Consider the following 19,000-nt stretch of genomic DNA (forward strand, 5'->3'; position numbering starts at 1 on the left):
TGCATACCCCTCATCACCATCTGAAATTCTGCCAACAATGATTGTATCATCAACAACATTTGAGATGTGCCTAGCCACACAGTCATGGGTGTAGAGTAGAATAGTGGGCTAAGCACACATTCCTGAGGTGTGCTACTGTCTGTCAAAAAAGTGGAGATGCTTCCAATCCGCACAGGTTGTGGTCTACCAATTAGGAAGTCAAAGATCCAGTTGCAGAGGCCCAGATTCTGGAGTTTTTCCAATCAGAATTGAAGGAATCAGTGTTAAAATGCTGAGCTGTAATCAGTTACCAGCATCCTGACATTGGTATTTCTATTGCCCAGGTGATCCAAGCCTGCGTGAAGTGCCAATGAAATAGCATCTGCCATAGACCTATTCAGGGGTAGGAAAATTGCAGTGGATCCAGGTCTTTGCTGAGAGGTGTAGATGTCAGGACTACTGGATGACAGTCATTAAGGCAGCTCACCCTGCTCTTCTTGGGTACTGGTATAATTGTTACCCTTTTGAAGCAGGTGGGAACATCGAAATGTTGCAATGAAGAGAGTGAAAACCTCTGAGTAACCCCGCCAGTTGGCTGGCACAGCTTTTCAGAGTCCTACCAGGTACTCCATCAAGGTCCGCCGCCTTGCGAAGGTTCACTCTTTTGACAGAGTCTGATGCTGGCCTCTTGAGACAGATTAGATAGATAGATAGATACTTTATTCATCCCCATGGGGAAAGTCAACGTTTTTTCCAATGTCCCATACACTTATTGTAGCAAAACTAATTACAATACCTAACACAGTAAAAATATGATATGCATCTGAAATCACCCTCTCAAAAAGCATTAATAATAGCTTTTAAAAAGTTCTTAAGTCCTGGCGGTAGAATTGTAAAGCCGAATGGCATTGGGGAGTATTGATCTCTTCATCCTGTCTGAGGAGCATTGCATCGATAGCAACCTGTCGCTGAAACTGCTTCTCTGTCTCTGGATGGTGCTACGTAGAGGATGTTCAGGGTTTTCCATAATTGACCGTAGCCTACTCAGCGCCCTTCGCTCTGCTACCGATGTTATACTCTCCAGTACTTTGCCCACGACAGAGCCCACCTTCCTTACCAGCTTATTAAGATGTGAGGCGTCCCTCTTCTTAATGCTGCCTCCCCAACACGCCACCACAAAGAAGAGGGCGCTCTCCACAACTGACCTATAGAACATCTTCAGCATCTCACTACAAACATTGAATGACGCCAACCTTCTAAGGAAGTACAGTCGACTCTGTGCCTTCCTGCACAAGGCATCTGTGTTGGCAGTCCAGTCTAGCTTCTCGTCTAACTGTACTCCCAGATACTTGTAGGTCTTACAGGGTCACCAGGTGCTGTGAGGATCTACATAGCTCCTTTTCAAAGCAAGCATAAAAGGCACTAAGCGCATCTGAGAGTGTAGTATCAGTGACTTTCATAGTTTTAGGTTTCGCCTTATATGAAATAATGGCCTGTAAACCCTGCCATACTTGAAATGCATCTGATTTCATCTCCAACCCGGTTTAGAATTGTTCCTTAGCTCTTGAAATAGCCCTCCCTAAATTGTACCTGGTTTTCTTTTGCAGAGTACGAACCTCCTGGTTCATCCGTGGCTTTCAATTTAGTTATGTACAGTAAATTCTCATTGGCAAACACTCATCCACGCAGGTTTTAATGAAGTAGGTGATGGCAGAGGCACACTCTGATTCAAAGATGAATCTCTGAATATAATCCAGTCCATTGATTCAAAGAAGCCCTGTAAATCTTCCTGCACCTCCCTTATCTGTACCTTCTTGGTCCCCATTATTGGTGCTGCAAACTTCAGTCTCTGCCTATACTCAAGGAATATAAGCACAGCCAGGTGATTAGTGTGGGTGCAGGATAGCACATGAAGTGTTCTTGATGAAGGTGTAATAGATCCAGTGTTTTGGCTCCTCAGGTACTATAAGTGAATTGTTGGTAATAATTATTTAGACCTTTTCAAGCTGGCCTAATTAAAATCCCCAACAATAGGGAAGCATCAGGATGTGTTGCTTCACACCTATTGGTTACATCGCTCAGTTCATCTAGAGCCTGTTTTACATTGTCCTGAGGAGGTACTAAGATGGCTGAAACCTCCTGTGGCAGATAAAATAGATGACACTTGATCGCGAGGTGTTCCAGGTCGAGTGAACAGGACTGAGATAAAACTGCCACATTTGTACACCACAAGGAGTTGATCATGAAGCATACTCCAACTCCTCTGCCTTTGAAAGACTCAGCTGTCCCATCATGACAGTGTACTAAGAACCCATCAAGCTGAATTGCTACGTATGGAATGGAAGAGCTTAACCAAGATTCTGTGAAACAAAAACACAACTGGTCTTAATGTCCCTCTAGTATAGCAATCTAGCTCCGAGTTCTTCAATTTTATTTAACAGAGACTGCACCATTTGCCAGGAAGAAAGCTGGTACTGGGAGTCAAAATCCACACTTTCTTAGACAAATGTTTAGACCAGAACAGCATTCCCTCTTCAACTTTTTAGAACAAAGTGACATGCTCCATTTATGACCTTCAAATCATCAATTCTTCCACCATGGTAAGACTGATCATAGCAACTACACACAAGGTGGTCATCCTGCAACAGCAAGGTCTCTCTCAAGCAGAAATTTCACAGAACACAGGAGTTTCAAGATGTGCTGTCAAAGCTCTTCTGAAGAAGCATGAAGAAACTGGCATTCCTGAGGACCAGAAGTGCAATGGCTGGCCAGAGAAACTGAATGCAGCAGACAAGAGATACAAACTGATGTCCCTTCTAAATCGAAAGTTGTCCAGCACTCACAGAAACCACTAGAACGCAAGTACATCCCTCTGGAGTTCAGAGAAGTCTATTCTCATCCATCATGGAATGCCATCAGAAAGGCGTCTAATTAGTCGCAAGTTCATTCTGCGGCAGGACAATGACCCAAACACACAGCCAACCTCAGAGAACCAGTGAAAAGGAGAACAAGGAATTCTGCAACAGATGGTATAGCCTTCAAAGAGCCCTGATCTCAAAACCATCCAGGTTGTCTGGAGAGACAGAATCAAGACAGCCAAAGTCTGCAGGAGACTGTGGCAAGTTTTCCAAAATACTTAGAACAACCTCCCAGCTGATTTGCTCAAAACTGCACAACAGTGTACCCAAAAGAATCGATGCCATTTTAAACGCAAAGGGTGATCACACCAAATATTGATTTGATTTTGCTTTTTACTGTTTTCTGCTCTTTATAGTAATTTCATTGATAGTTAGAAACCTTTGTTTTATCATACAGAATCTTCTAGTGTACCCAAGAACTTTACCCCAACAGCACTTTGTCGTAAAATTTGTCATTTTACAACAGTAGTATAGTACAAAACATAAGCTACAAATTAAATCAATTGTGCAAAAGTCAAATATAGCAATGTACTGTTAACGTCGCAGAAGCTATTCCCAAAAATGTTGATTGGTCCTATACCTCCTCCCCAATGGTCGCAACATGCAAAGCCATGTCTGGGATGACGAGGATCTTTAATGGTATATTCTGCCTTCTTGAAGCACCATCTCTTGAAATATATCCTCATATAGCAGGCAGGATTATGTTCATAATGGAACTGGCCAAGTCTACAGGGCTCTGCAATCTCTTGCAGTGCTGTATATTGAAGATTCCATACTAGGCAGTGATGCAACCAGTCAGAAGGCTTATGTCCATGCAGAATGATGAATGGCTCCACCAAACATCTGTAGAAATATGCAAGAAGCCTAATGACACACCAAAACGCCTGAAACCCTAATGAAGTAGAGCCGCTGGCATATCATCTTTGTTTCATCAACGTGTTGGACCCAGGTCAGATCTTTGGAGATGCTGACGGCCAGGAAATAGAAGCTGCTCACCATTTTCCAACACCGACTCCACAATGAGGACTAGTATGTGTTCTCTCAACTTCCACATCATGAAGTAGGCAATCAATTCTTTGGATTGCTAAAACTGAGTACAAGGTTGTTGTGGCGACACTACTCACTTGTGATCATGCAATCTATCACACTCCTGTAAAACCTTCTCATTGCCATGATTCTGCCAACAACAATGGTATTATCAGTATATTTATAAATGCTGTTGAGAGCTCTGCTTAGCCAAAGTCATGAGATTAGAACAATGGGCAAGCACACAACCCTTGCGGTATGGTGGTGTTGATTGTCAGCAAGGAAGTTATTAACAATCTGCATTGATTATTGTCTATTTTAAGGAAGTTAAGGAACCAGTTGCAGGGAGAGATACAGACATCAAGGTTCTGAAATTTGTTGATTAAGTGAGGGCAGTGGTGCTGTTGAACACCAAACTGTAATCGATAAACAGCAGCCTGACGTACTCTTTCTTAAACTTTGCTGGAGAGAAGCAACTTCCCCGTTCCACATTTCTGCTGCTCTCTCTACCATCAAGCTAACAAAAGTAACAACTCTTCCATCCTCGAAGCCATTCAATAAATCTTTTACCCAAATCAATGCCTAATTCTAAATATCATCTTCATTCATTCAACTGTAATATTACTCATCTAATCTAAAACAAGGTTCAATTTCTTGAAATGAATAATGAAACAAAATTTCTGAATATTTGTGCTTTGTGCTTAATAACTTTATCGGTTACCTGTCAGAAATGAACATTCTTCAAAGAAAAAAGACTCTTATTTTCAATTATTCAAAAAAATTACCTCAGTTCCAACTGCTTTCTTTTCTGCACTTCCTGATTATGTAGTTCTTCCATTCGCCTCAGTTCTTCTTGACGTCTCATTAAATCTGTTGAAAAAAATCTTCAGTTAATTAAAACACTTGTATTATACACTTCTAAGAGCAATTTTATTTTTAAATAGGTGTTCTTGATATAGAACATTCTGAAAGATGTAGACTATCCTCAACTAAATGAAACTTTAATTACAATTTCTACAGGTATTTCAGAGATTTATAATCCATTCTTGCATACGTGTATCAGACCATATATTCTACAATCCGCTTTTAGATTACCGTAGATTCCGGATTTTAAGCCGCTACTTTTTTCCCACATTTTGAACAGCTTTGAACTTTGCGGCCTTTAATCCGGAGCGGCTAATACATGATTTTTTTCATGCCGCCTCGTAAACATTTTGCCTCATAACAGTAGACCAATAAAATTGATGAGTAGTTCACAGAGGTCCAATGAAATTGTACGATAAATCAAGCGCACTTTCACAATTAAATTATTGTAAATCAGTCATTTGTACTCACCCTCATCAACATGGAAAACACTCGAAGCATTGTGCTGCCTTATGGCAGTTACTTAGTTTATAATATTTTCGCTTAGTAATTCATTTTCTAGTTAAAGTTAGAAGAGTTTTAACTATATTTGTTTTCTGTACTACATCGCGGGATGCTATGACGTCACACCCGGTTTCGCGGTGTCTTGTGGGAAAATGCCGGTTTGCGATGAAACGGGACGGAGGGAGGGAGCGCATTACGCGAGCGGCTTTGGATCTGAGCGAACGCTGCTTTTAAGTTAAAGGTGATCAATAACTTTTCCTGGTAGGCTGCAGTATATATATTTTTTACCAGTCGTTAGGAGATATTGGAATGTTGTTCAGTAAAGAAGTATACGCAACGTATATTTAAAAGTAGCCGCGTTACGGGCACGGTTCGAAAAAAAGCATTTGCAATATGTATTTGTTTTTGTTACCATATGGATTTAATTAAAAGTTAAAAAATCCTCACGTGTAATATCTTTCTGTGTAAATATCTCATATTACAACGTGGGACACCTGCGGCCGAAAATCCGGTGCGGCCTTTACAATTAAAAAATTGATTTTATTTCTAAAATTAGAGCCAGCGGCTTTTAATCAGGTGCGCTCTGTAGTCCGGAATCTACGGTAATAGTCTATTCACTAGTACACACAGGTGGCAACAGCCTGTCACTTTTATCACAAGGAAGTGTAAATCTTTTACAATGTAAGTTATTTGGTAAAAATCTTAAATGAAGTAGGAGGATTATCTTGATTCTAAAAGAACAACCATGTCAGAAATCTGCATTTACAACACTTATTTTACACTTAAGAGTACCTTCAACCTTTAATTTCATTTCTAGTTTTCCCTCATCCCTGCAATGTGCCCAACTTCCCTGGATGTCTCTTATACAGACCATGACCTATCATGGGCTCTGCTTATGTAGCTGAAGAGCAAAAGGAGAATCTTCTTGAGTGGGGGGGGGGGGGGGGGGGGGGAGGGGAAGAAGGGGGAAGAGAGAGAGAGAGAGAGGAGAAAAACACAAATATGTTTGTAGAACTTGTGATGAGAAAATAAGACACAAATGCTCCTTTCTGCTGAGCTTGACCAAAAATAAAGCCTCAGCAGACTTACTATATGAAGCAATTGAAAAATAAGTCAGCAAAGTGAACCAAACCCAGGAACTACAAAAGCCACTACTGTTCATGAACTGGGTGGGATGGGTAGCAAGCACATAACAGAGTTAAAAAGTAGTGGGAAGGAGAGGACAGGAGATCCATTGCTCACTTGACAGAAAGATTATGAGAGACAGAGAGAACAGCCAGGATCTTTTACCCCTAAAAATACTAGTCAGCAGGCATTTCAGTTAATAGGGGCAAGTTCAAAGGGGATGTGTGGGTCATAAAAACGAAGTGGTAGGAGCCTCAAGTGCATTGCTGTGGTATGCAGACAATTGAGTGATATAGGAATTGTGCCAGCAGAAGGTGCTTAATTCATTCAGCATAAAACTGTGGACCAACATTTTACCAAAAATCAATGCCTTTAGAAGGAAGTGCAAGGGTTACTTCTCAACAGACCTTGCCTCATCAACATGACTTGATGCTCATGACGTGCAGCTTCCAATTCTACTTCCAACTTTTCTCGCGCTTCTTTCACATTTCTATCCACTTGCTCTTGTTGTTGTTTCTCCATTTCAAGCAGTGCTTTCCATCTCATGGCATATTCATACTCAAATGTCCCATGCTGGGCAAATCTTGGTGGTTGTTCTCGCTCCCTTAAGAATAATTATGAAAATTTTACTGTATCTCAAATTAAGAGACAAGAAACAAAAGCAAACATAACTGCACTCGTTATGTGTAGGGGGATAGATTATCAATCCAACAATCATCCTACTCCACTTCCTCCTCTCCAGTTATCTTTGCTAGTTTAATAGGTAACCACTAGAAAAAGGAAAATCAGACTCCCATACTTCAAGAGGTTAAAGAAATTTGTCATATCACCTTTGACATTCACTAACCATTAGCAATGCACCACAGAAAGCATCATGGCCTGGTATGGTACAATGCTCAGCACATCAAGGCTGCATTTCTCATTGCCTTGGTAAAGCACCCAGGATAATCAAAGATCCCACTAACCAAGCATTTATCACCAGGCTCAAGGACAGATTTTATCCTCCTCTTATGAAATGCTCCCACATATGATAAGAATTATAACTTTACACCTTACTGTCTATATGCATAGCATTTTCTCTACAACTATAACTCATTATTCTGTGATTCTTTTTGGTTTTCCCTTGTACTACCCCAATAAACTGATGTGAATGAGCTATATGGATACCTTAGTGCATGTGACAATAATAAACCAATTTCATCAATGCATAAAGTCATTAAATTGAGTACAAGAACAACAAGAAATCTATTACAAATTGCAAAACTTATTAAGCCACAAGTTACTTTAGTTGAGGTAACTTGATGTAGAAAACAGCAGTTTAACCACAGATTAATACAGCACAGTAACACAGACAAACTCATCCATGCTGTAAGCCTAAACTCATTTGCCTGGGTTTGGCCTAAACTCCTATCCACGTACTGTCCTTCGCAATTTCAAATTTCAAAGCAGGGCAAAAAAAAACAAGAAATTCTTAAATAAACAGCTGAAGGCCCAGCATCAAATTTTTTTTAAAACACAAGACTCTTAAATGAGGACGTAGTAGTAACTTATACTTAAAGCTCACTTGTGATAATGTTGGTTTTTCTGAACCAGTTTCTCTTGAAGTCCATCTTCATCATCATACTGTTCAAAAGGTTCAACAGTCACAGGTCTTGGAAACCTAGGAAAAGGAACAGAGAAAATAAAGATATCAACATTGAAATTGCTGGCTTTATTATAAATAGCAAACTGATAAGCATAATACCATTGAAACATTCTCTGAAATTATGACCGTCTCCATCAGGTAAATGCACGCCCACTTGTCATTTCAGCTGAATCTATTGAAAACTAAGTGTGATAGCTCCTGGGTTATGGAGACCCGACTTACGAATATTTGACTTGATGCAAATTATCTTCAGTCTCTGCTCTCAGGTACGGTACACCAATCAATTCACAATGAAACAAAGCAGAGATCACCAGAAGAAAAGGCCAATACCTTCTCCAAAATTTTAGGTTACTAGGGTGGAGTGTAACTAGTTTCAGAAACTAGTGTGGTTACACAAGGTAAACATGTGGCTCAACTCAGCAGACGCATCCAAGAAATTTGAATCAATTATTCAACTTCTGAATGTTACTACTCAAAATACATTTTGCATATGCCCAAATGAAAAGTGAAGATCAAATAAGAAATACACAGCCTTATTTGGCACCTCTCAGTCTTTAGGTGGCAAGATTTAAAAAGATCTGGAAGGAACAGAAATAGTTCATTTTGTTAAAACCATCTTGTAATAATGCATAAAAGCAGAACTAGTATTTTCATTTGTGCCTCAGCCTGGAGGAAATATTTTGGCAAAGCACTAAAGACAGATGCAAACGTTGAGTAAACTGGCCTATCACCGCTTGTTCAGCTATCCATTAATCAAAGCTTTAAAAGAAAATCTGTATCCTCAAGGTCATCAGCCACCATAAACATCCATAAAATCACCCTGACAAATGCTAATGTCTTAAAAACTCAAAATCGTATCTTTGCTTTTATATACTCACCCTCAAAATAAGTGCTAACAATGCAGTTGCCTTCCTTACTACTGACGCAACATATATATTAATCTTTAGAGAATTCTGTACTAGTAGCTAAATCCCTTTGCACCAATTTCTGAATTCACTCATCATTTATTCCATTTATACCCAAGTGCATGACCATAGAACTTCCCGACATTGTATTCCATCTGCAACTTCATTACCCATTTTCCTGATCTATACAAGTCCTGCTTTCTCAACACTACCTGTCCCACCACCTATCTTCATATTGTCCATAAACTTGGACACAAAACCATCAATTCCTTCACCAAGTCAATGACATATAACATTAAAAGAAGCGGTCCTAATTCTGACCCCTGCAGAACACTGCTTGTCACTGGCAGTCAACCAGAAAAGGCCCCCATTATTCCTATTCTTTGTTCCCTACAATACCATGTCCCCTACCATACCTTGTAAAAGACCTGAAAATCCAGTAAACATCATCCACTGACTCTTGTCTATCCAGCTGTTATTCCTCAAAGAATGCCAACAGAATTGTCAGACAATATTTCCCTTTAAGGAAACCATGCTGACTTCAGCCTATTTTATCATGTGCTTCCAAGTACCACAAAACCTCATTCTTAACAATGGACTCCAACGTGTTCCCAACCACTAAAGATAAGCTAACAGGCCTATAATTTCCTACATTTTGCCTTTTCCCCTTCCTTCTTAAAGAATGGAAAAGTTTGAAGTATATATATGTCACCATATACAACCTTGAGATTTGTTTTCTTGCTGACATTCACAGTAAATAAAAAGAAACAATAAAAATCAATGAAAACTAAAGTTCAAAAAACAACAAACTGCCAAAAAGATCACTACTAATGCTTCCACAATCCCTTTAGCAACCTCTTAGAATCTGGTCAAGGTGAATTATTTACCTTCATACCTTCCGACTTCCCAAGAACCTTCTTCGTAACTTAGTCCTTAGTAACACTCACTTCTGTCCCCTGACATTCGCAGGTTCCTGGGGTACTTCTGCTGTCTTCCAGTGAAGACTGACACAAATTACTTATTCAGTTCATCCATCATTTCTAACCAATTTACCCTGGTTAAGTTGGTTAAGAACACTTGGAAGAAACAGGGTGCAGTTCACACTAGCAATCACACCACATTCACTCTTTCTCCAATTCCACCATAGCTTGGCTGTGAGAGGAGGAGGAGGGTTGGGCATGGGGTTAGCAACCCCACCCCACAAAGTTGCAGAAACACCAGCAAAGCTCAAAGACCTCATCTCTGGGAGGAAGAGAATCTTCACAGATGGGGTTCACTTGAGGACAACTTGAAGGACTGGCCGAGGATAAACGACTATGGGCAAGCTGCTTTTGGCAGCTTAAGACCTAGTAGAGTGACGGCCTTAACCAACCAACCAAGCTTCCTCCCTTCTTTTCTCAGCCATATCAATCATTGTGAAATTCTATTCTCACTTTCTTCCATTCCTTGAGCAGCTGCTCCTATCTATATACAGTCAAGTGTTTCATTCTCTGGCAGTGAGGTACACCTTCAAATTTTGACTATAGAGATTTCCACTAAATTCCATATTGGATGTTTTTGAGAACGACTTGAAACTAGCAGCCTCCAATTGAAAACCTTCCCACAGATGGAAACTGACTTCCTGTGGCTCTTCAATCAACACCTTTTATAATTCTAAAGACCTTTATTGTCACCATAAAATATGATTGAAGTCAAAATGTTTGTTCAGTCTGTCCAGTTATGTATATCCTCATATTTTCAATATCATTCTTGTAAATCTCCGCAAAGTCTCCACTGCCTCTATACCTTTTTAATGAAAAAAGCAACATTTGCAGTTCTGTGGTCTTAGTGTGATTTAACAGGTCCTTAAACTTTTCAATGTGACCCTTATAGATATAACCATAGAGATTTACATGGACATTCAAAGTAAAATGAAATTTCACTCTTCCATAATCTTTGACAGTAAATCATAGTTTGTTTAAAATTAGCAAAGTAACCTTAGTCAAATTTAAAAGACCACCTCAAATGCATACCAGAACTAATTTCTGACAACTTTTAAGGCAACCAAAAGCAAAGGTAAATTAATCAAGCACGACAGTTGATGTGCTACCAACAGCTTTTTACAGAATTAGTCAGCTAATCTACCATTTTCTTCGCAGTTAATTCATTTTCCTCTCCCAAACCAACAAATATTCAAACCAGTTTACAAGACTAAATAAGATTAGCTATTAAAAGGGTAATTGCATATTGACTCCACAAGAGCAGGAAAAATTTTAAGCACTGGCACAATAAAAGTTAAAATTAAAGGAATTCCTGCTTAAAATGCCTTCCAAACATAATAAAGCTTGATGCTCATTACTTACGCTGTCAGCAAGAATGCACCATCTGTGCATCTGTCCAAAGCTTTGCGTGCTGCTGGTTTGGCAGCAAACTCTACAATGCCTTTTCCAGTCGGTTTCCCACGATCATCTACGATCACCACTGCTCTTTCCACTGGTCCAAAGATAGAAAAAGCCTCGTCCAATAACTCATTTGATACAAACTGAGGAAGATTCTTCACTGTCAGAGCAGCACCATGTGTTGCAAATCGAATCCTTATCTGCCTCCCTCTAAGTGTAGTATCATCAAGTTCTGCCTTGGCAATTTCTGCCAATGTTCTGGTTTCCTGTAAATCAAAGTTTAATTTTTCAGTTTCAGCTAAATAAAATGTCATTCTGGACAAAGAACTGTATCAATATTCATGGAGTAAGATACAGCTCACAAAGAATGCAGAAAGCTTTAGGCGTTAGTTAAGAATGGGAAGTTAAAATAAAAGTCCACCAGCCTATTACACATTCAGCAAAAACTACAAATACACTTTTCAACCAAGATCATGTGGTTACCTAGTTCTTTGAACTTGCACCAAGATCCTCCCACATGTATTATCATAATAACCCTGAAAACAACAGGTAAATCTTCACAAATATTAAAGGAATGAAGGAAATTACATCTTGGTAGCATGGAGCTTTATCTGTTCTGGACATGACTAAAGATAAATACGCCTGTGTATAGATACTGGGAAGTTCTTTCTGCTTCTGTACTAATCCTTGTAAAATCAATATTGTAATGCCACCTTACAAGATAGGGGACCAGTTATCACCAAAATATTTGAACCCATTTTTAAGTACAAGGCAACAAGGCATGATTAAAAATTGCAATGGCAATTTTCACAACAGACAAGCTCAACTGCTGTAATATATTAAGATTACTGAATTTAAAGGATGAAACAAATCAGTTTGGGAGACTGTTACTAGTAGTGTGGGCAATCGGAATTATATTGTCCTCTACTGGTTATCTATGTAATGAAAAAGCAGTCCAAAACAGATACAAACGGAGGTGAAAAGGTGAGCAGAGAAGGGTACAACACACCTGCATGGACACATGACATGAAAAAAGGTAATGGTGACAGATGAAATGTAATAATCTTAATTGCTCTTTATATCTATCAGTTTGCTCCTAATGACAGTGTTTTGAATTAACCAACAAGTGAAAACATTTTTCAAGGTTCACACATTCACAGCTATCTATGTATGATACCAGGATGTTTTCAATTGAAAACATACCACCAATAATATTTACCTTTAACTCACCAGTACCTTTCTCCACCATTCTAAATCCTCAGGTTCATCATTTGCATTGCCAACATCCAGCAAGTTCTAAATTTGCAATTTGTAGTTAGGAAGAGTATGACTGTTCAGCTTCAGATAACTCAGTTGAGCAGCCCTTTAACTCCAACATGCAGCCAGACTTCATACATCAGTTGCACCATTTTTCAGTGTTGACCCAAAAAGCTTAAGGTAGTAGCATCCGTCATTAAGGACCCTCACCATCCATATGATGCCCTCTATTCCTGAAGCATCAGAGGCAACATCCTTCAGATAGTTCACAAAACTTCTACTTTCATTTCTTCTTCTTTCAAATATGACTGTTACTGTTGGAACATGACCTACATTTTGGTGGTGTTTTTGGGTCATATGAGCTATCTGGGGCTTAGCTGTCCCAAAAGCAGTTCGGTGTTGAGCGAAGTGTGCGGCCAGGAAGCAGGACATGAGCCTATGATTTACTCCATTTCTTGATGAGCAAAGCATCAAGGAATATTGAAATTAACATGATAGGTGAGCAGGTGTTCAGCATCATCTGCCTGCATTTGATCAGTCTCGCACTCACTGCTCCTGAAGGAGGGTGTCTGCATTCCACTGGGCTCTGCCCCCCCCCCCCCCACCACTCCCCTTGCTCGATGCTACCAGAGTCTTGGATCTTGAGCAAGTTTTAATCAATGCAGTGTGTGGACTGGATTCTGTAGTTCAGTTATGTTATTTTTTTGGTTTCTGATTACTCCAGTTTTGATGTGATTTTGATCATGGCAGACTGGCTCTGCATTCTGCAGTTAATGAACAAAAGTACTAAATTGTACTGAACTATACTGAACATTTCTGTACTGTTTCAATTACTTTGCGGTTTGATGTGTTATAATGTGCATTTTCCAATCTTTTTTTGCCATTTACACATGGGGGGGGGGGGGGGTTGATGTTTTTCTCTGAATGGGTCCCATAGTCTTTCTTTGTTTTGTGGCTGTCTGTGGGAAGACAAATTACAGGGTTGTATACTGCATACATACTTCGATAATAAATGCACTTTGAGTCTTCTCAATACAGGTGTCCCCAGTTTTTCGAACGTTTGTTTTATGACAGCTCGCTGTTACAGAAGACCTACATTAGTACCTGTTTTTGCTAACCAAGAAGGATTTGCACTTTTATGGAAAAAAGACATCCGCTTTATATGTGTGTTTATCCCAAGAAAGACTACCATGACCATGAAGCTTTGTGCAGGCAGTTGTGTGCGCATGCGTGTACATGCTGATTTATTTTCTCCAAATCGACTTTCACTCGCTGTCTTCCCAATTCTCTTAAGTGAAACGACAACTTACATACAATATTTCTACTTTATTTAGGCTGTGTATTTATCATATCATTCCTGCTTTTACTATATGTTAGTGTTATTTTAGGTTTTATGTGTTATTTAGTAGGATTTGGTAGGTTATTTTTTGGGTCTGGGAATGCTCAAAAATTTTCCCCATATAAATTAATGGTAATTGCTTCCCTTGCTTTACGACATTTCGGCTTACAAACAGTTTCATAGGAACCCTCTACCTTCGGATAGTGGGGGAAACCTGTAATACCATCAGGGAGGTTGTACAGGAAGGAGCCTGAAGACAAATAAGATAGTTCTTACACCAATTTTAATTTTCCACAATCCCAAATTGGAAGATCTCTATCCAATTAGAAGAGTAAATGGAACCCAGTTCATTCAGAAAGGTGGCATAAAACAAAAACTTCCAAACCAAACATCGACCAGGTACTGCATTAATGGTCAATGGATTGAAACCTGGAATAAGTGAATTGTCTGAAGATGGACAGGCTCACCTTCTGTTCAGTTGAATTTAAAGAATGGGAATGTTCCATGATTCCAAGAAATATTGACAGTATGGATGCAAAAGAATATCTTCTCACATGGTCCTTCAGCCCAGCTCATTCATGTCAAGTCTGATTTACCTGTTTTTGATCTATATCCCTCTGAATCTTTCCAATACAGGTACATGCCCAAACTTCTTTTAAAGGTTTTAATTATACTTTCACCTACCACCTCCAATGGCAGCTCATTCCATATTCCCACTACCCTATAAAGAAAAACTTGCCCCTAAATTCCCCTTGTAGTCTTAACTCTCATGTTAAACATATACTCCTAGTTTTACAGAGAGATGAGGCTTTCAGAAGTGAGGCAAGATTCAGCTGGTTGAGTGGAGTCGCAACAACTTTGTACTCATCATCAGTAAGACAAAGAAAATGATTATGGATTTCAGGAACGGGAAGTCAGGAGGAAAGTTCGAGAAGCTTCAAGTTCCTGGGTGCCAACATCTCAGAGGATCCATCCTGGTCCCAACAAACGATACAATCATGAAGAAAGCACACCAGCAGCAGTACTTCATTAGGAGTTTGAGGAGATTTGGTATGTTACCAAAGACTACAAAACTTCTACAGATGTATAGGCTATTCTGTTTGCATCACTGTCTGGTACTGAGAATCCAAGACACAAATCGGAAAAAAAGCTGCAGGGAGTTGTAGACTCAGCCAGCTCCATCATGGTAATTAGCTTCACCACCTGCAAGGACATCTTCAAAAGGCGATGCTTCAAGGTGGCATAAATCATTCAGGACCCTCATCATCCAGGTGATGCCCTCTTAATATCATCAGCAAGGTGATATAGGAACCTGAACTCGTACACTCAAATGTTTGCCATCAGATTTCTGAACAGTCCATGAACACTACCTCTCTATTTTGCTCTCTTTTGGCACCATTATAACCTATTTATTATATTTATTATGACCTATAGTAATTTTAGTGCATTGCACTGTACTGCTGTTGCAAGATAAATTTTACAACTCAGTTGCCACTTGTTAAGTACACCTGCTCGTTAATGCAAATATCTAATCAACTAATCATGTGGCTGCAATTAATGCATAAAAGCATGGAGACATGGGCAAGAGATTCTGTTGTTGTTCAGTCCAAACATCAGAAAGGGGACAAATTGTGATTTAAGTGACTGACAGTGGAAAGATTGTTGGCATCAAACAGCATGGTTTGAGTATCTCAGAAACTCATTATCTGGAATTTTCACACATGATTTCTAGAGTTTACAGAGAACGGTGCAGAAAACACAAAAAGGAGTTTTGTGGGCAAAAATGTCTTGTTAGTTAGAGGTCAGAGGAGAATAGCCAGACTGGCACTAGCTGACAGGAAGGCAACAGTAACTCAAATAACCATGCTTTGGAACAGTGGTGTGCAATACAGCATCTCTGAATGCATAACACGTTGAACCTTAAAACCCAGCAGAAACACACTGGGTTCCAACCAATACAATGTCAATGATAAATAAACCTGATTTTGATTCAATACCCTGGGAAAAAATCCGTGACAATCCATCTTATTCATGTCTTTATTTCATGAGCCTCTGCAAACATCAGCCCTCCTCAGCACCAGGGAAAGACTTCTCAACCTATCCTAACTCTCCTTACCGCTCAAGTCCTTCAGTTCCAGCAGCATCCTTCTGGATCTTTTCAGAACCCTCCCTAGCCTATCCACAATGCTTCAGATCAAGACCTCCTGAATCTGCAGGTTTTATTTCATCATTACTTATGATCCATACTGATCGCATATGCAAAAGAAAGTTCAATGAAGTATCCATATAGGTGACCCCAGTATTACAATTGTTCAATTAATAGAAATTCACAAATGACTACAAAAAAGAGATAAGTAATAAAATTAGCTCTCATGGTACTTATGTGAAAAACAATTTATTTTTCAAATTTATGTTTTTTGATGCAAATAGATGATGCAGTTTGTTGTTTAGAAAATCTCAACACAGATTGTTTTGGGGTGATGGGGGCCAAATACAAGCCCCAACAACTGCTCCAACCCTGTAAAGCAGGGTGGCCAGTAGTGACTTTTTAATCTAATCCACATGGAGATAAAATATTTAATCCTTTTTTCAATGAGTGTGGCAAGAAACTGAAGAATAGCATACCCGTGCTTCCCTAATCACCACCAAGAATCACTTGTGGAGTACGTGGACAGAGTAATGACAGGATTGGACTGACCTTATTTCCTACAATGTAAAGATGAATACAAATCCAACATGTCCATAATTTTACACTGGTAGTGCCCTCTTAAGTTAAATGAGAATTAACAGAGTATTCCCTCATTAACCAATGCTTGTATATTCCCCTCAATGACCTGGCCAAAAATCAGATTACACAACAGAGCTGATCTTTACAATTCCAACAGTTACCAATAATAATTCATTAAGGCCAAACTTTTGACAAATATCATTGTCTCAACAACTTGAAAATCATGTAGAACCAAGAGGAAGCGAAAAATCAATTAATAAATTTAAATAATTGTATCACATCAATGGGGAAACAAATAATGTCATCATGAGATACAACACTCACACCAGGACATCTGGTTTACAAAAAAATAAGACTGCATCGTGTAACTAACAGATCTCTTGATACACTCACATCTTAACAAAGAACTGCTTTTGTTCATTAAAAAATCCTGTTCAAGGACTGTTACCTTGTACAAGATGGTGCATTGTCTCCCATGTGCAAGGGTCAAGGTCTTTGAGCAGCTGCAGAAAATTCAGAGGGGAAGAAGGGGTGTTGTCTTTTTAATAAGAGCAGACATACAACAGTGTTTAGAGGATATTACTGAATAATCATCTAAAGAGGCCATCTGGATAGAAATAAGGGGATGGTCAGGTTGGTACGGATATATTATAGAATCTCCCCCCCCCCCCCACTACTACCATAGTCAGCGGGAATGGGAGGAGATTCTGTGCCAAGAAATTGCAGGTGGCTGTGAGAATAATAAGGCACCGCTAGTGGGAAATTTCAATTTTCCTAATATCAACTGGGCCACTCAGAATGCAAAAATTTCATATATACAGTACTGTGCAAACAAGAGAGAAAATCAAATGTCATATATGAGCGATTCTGATATGGATCTCCATTATGCACTGACAGTGGCAAAGGGGCAAAGAGAGAGGAACCTTAGCTGTGAAAAGGATAAGGGAGAGATGAAGGAGCAGGAAGCAAAGAGACATTCTGTAATGATTAACAAACCAAATGTTTAGAATCAAATGGCGTTGCCTGGTGTCTCAGGGCTGGGTGCACCCACACCACCCCTGGCACTTCTCTGCCACCTGACCCAACCCCTCCTGTGGCACTCCATCCAAGCCATTCCCAATACCCTTTGCTCCCAGCAGATTTACAAACTCACTGTCTGGTCCACATTGACAAATACAGTACTGTGCAAGTTTAGGCTAGCTCTGTATATATGCCTACAACTTTTGCATAGTACTGTAAATGACAAGAAACCTGTGCAAAAATTTCAAAAAATGTAATGCTTAATGGTGGAAACAAAGGACAAAAGCTTCTTCAAAGTAGTCAAAGAATGGGCATGAGGCTTTATTCAAACAAGTTAACCAGGAAAACTTTGAGCAAATCTAAATTCACACACTTGACTGGTTAGCATTAAACTTCAAAAATAGTACAGGTGGCCCCCATTTTTCGAACGTTCGCTTTACGACAGCTCGCTGTTACAAAAGACCTACATTAGTACCCGTTTTTGCTAAGCAAAGAGGATTTTCGCTTTTACGTGCGTTTACCACGAGAAAGAGTACCATGATCGTGAAGCCTTGTGCGGGCAGTTGTGTGCACATGCGTATACGTGCCGATTTTTCTTCTCCAAATGGATCTTGGCTCATGTCTTCCCGATTTTGATAAGTGAAACTACACCGTACATACAATATTTTACTTTATATAGGCTGTATGTTTATCATATCATTCCTGCTTTTACTATATGTTCGTGTTATTTTAGGTTTTATGTGTTACTTGGTATGATTTGGTAGGTTAATTTTTGGGTCTGGGAACGGTCAAAAAATTTTCCCATATAAATTAATGGCAATTGCTTCTTCGCTTTACAACATTTCCGCTTACAAATGGTTTCATAGAAACGCTCTACCTTCGGATACCAGGGGAAACCTGCATTCAAGTTCAAAGAAAGACGTGTGTTAAGTTGCCAGAAATAGGAAAATCTGAGGTTTCAGCATTTTATAATCAGCAAGAGTCCCAAGACACTGACAAAAGAAAGGAAGAATATGTACAGGACTACAAGAGCTTCAATAGGCAAATTAAAAAAAGAGGTAAAGAGCAATGTGGGCCCTTACAGACAGAGATATGGAAATTTATAATGTGGAATAGGGAAATGAATACGAAAAGTTAAATACAGAATCAGGTTTATTATCATCGGCATGTGGTGTGAAATTTGCAGCAGTTCAATGCAATACATAATCTAGAAAAGAGAAAAAATAAAATAATAAATCAATTACAATATATGTAAATTAAATAGATTCTTTAAAAAAATGTGCAAAAACAGAAATATTGTATATTAAAAAAG

At 39.2% G+C, this 19,000-nt stretch overlaps 1 protein-coding gene across 8 annotated transcripts in view; it reads right to left on the minus strand.

Moving 5' to 3' along the window:
* The window catches only part of LOC140734299 (non-POU domain-containing octamer-binding protein-like), a 98,691-nt gene that overhangs the window by 61,080 nt on the left and 18,611 nt on the right, over positions 1-19,000 (minus strand). For all 8 annotated transcript variants that reach the window (XR_012100510.1, XR_012100512.1, XR_012100511.1 and 5 more), the window contains exons 3-6: positions 11,309-11,610; positions 7,981-8,076; positions 6,824-7,020; positions 4,709-4,793 (exon numbers count right to left, since the gene is read on the minus strand). Coding sequence is in view for 5 of the 8 variants with exons in the window: in XM_073058074.1 (XP_072914175.1) it covers positions 4,709-4,793; positions 6,824-7,020; positions 7,981-8,076; positions 11,309-11,610 (680 nt within the window). In the remaining 3 variants the exon portion in view is untranslated. The remainder of the gene's footprint in view (positions 1-4,708; positions 4,794-6,823; positions 7,021-7,980; positions 8,077-11,308; positions 11,611-19,000) is intronic.

The sequence above is a fragment of the Hemitrygon akajei genome, chromosome 10, assembly GCF_048418815.1.
Source record: "Hemitrygon akajei chromosome 10, sHemAka1.3, whole genome shotgun sequence".
Lineage (NCBI taxonomy): Eukaryota > Metazoa > Chordata > Chondrichthyes > Myliobatiformes > Dasyatidae > Hemitrygon > Hemitrygon akajei.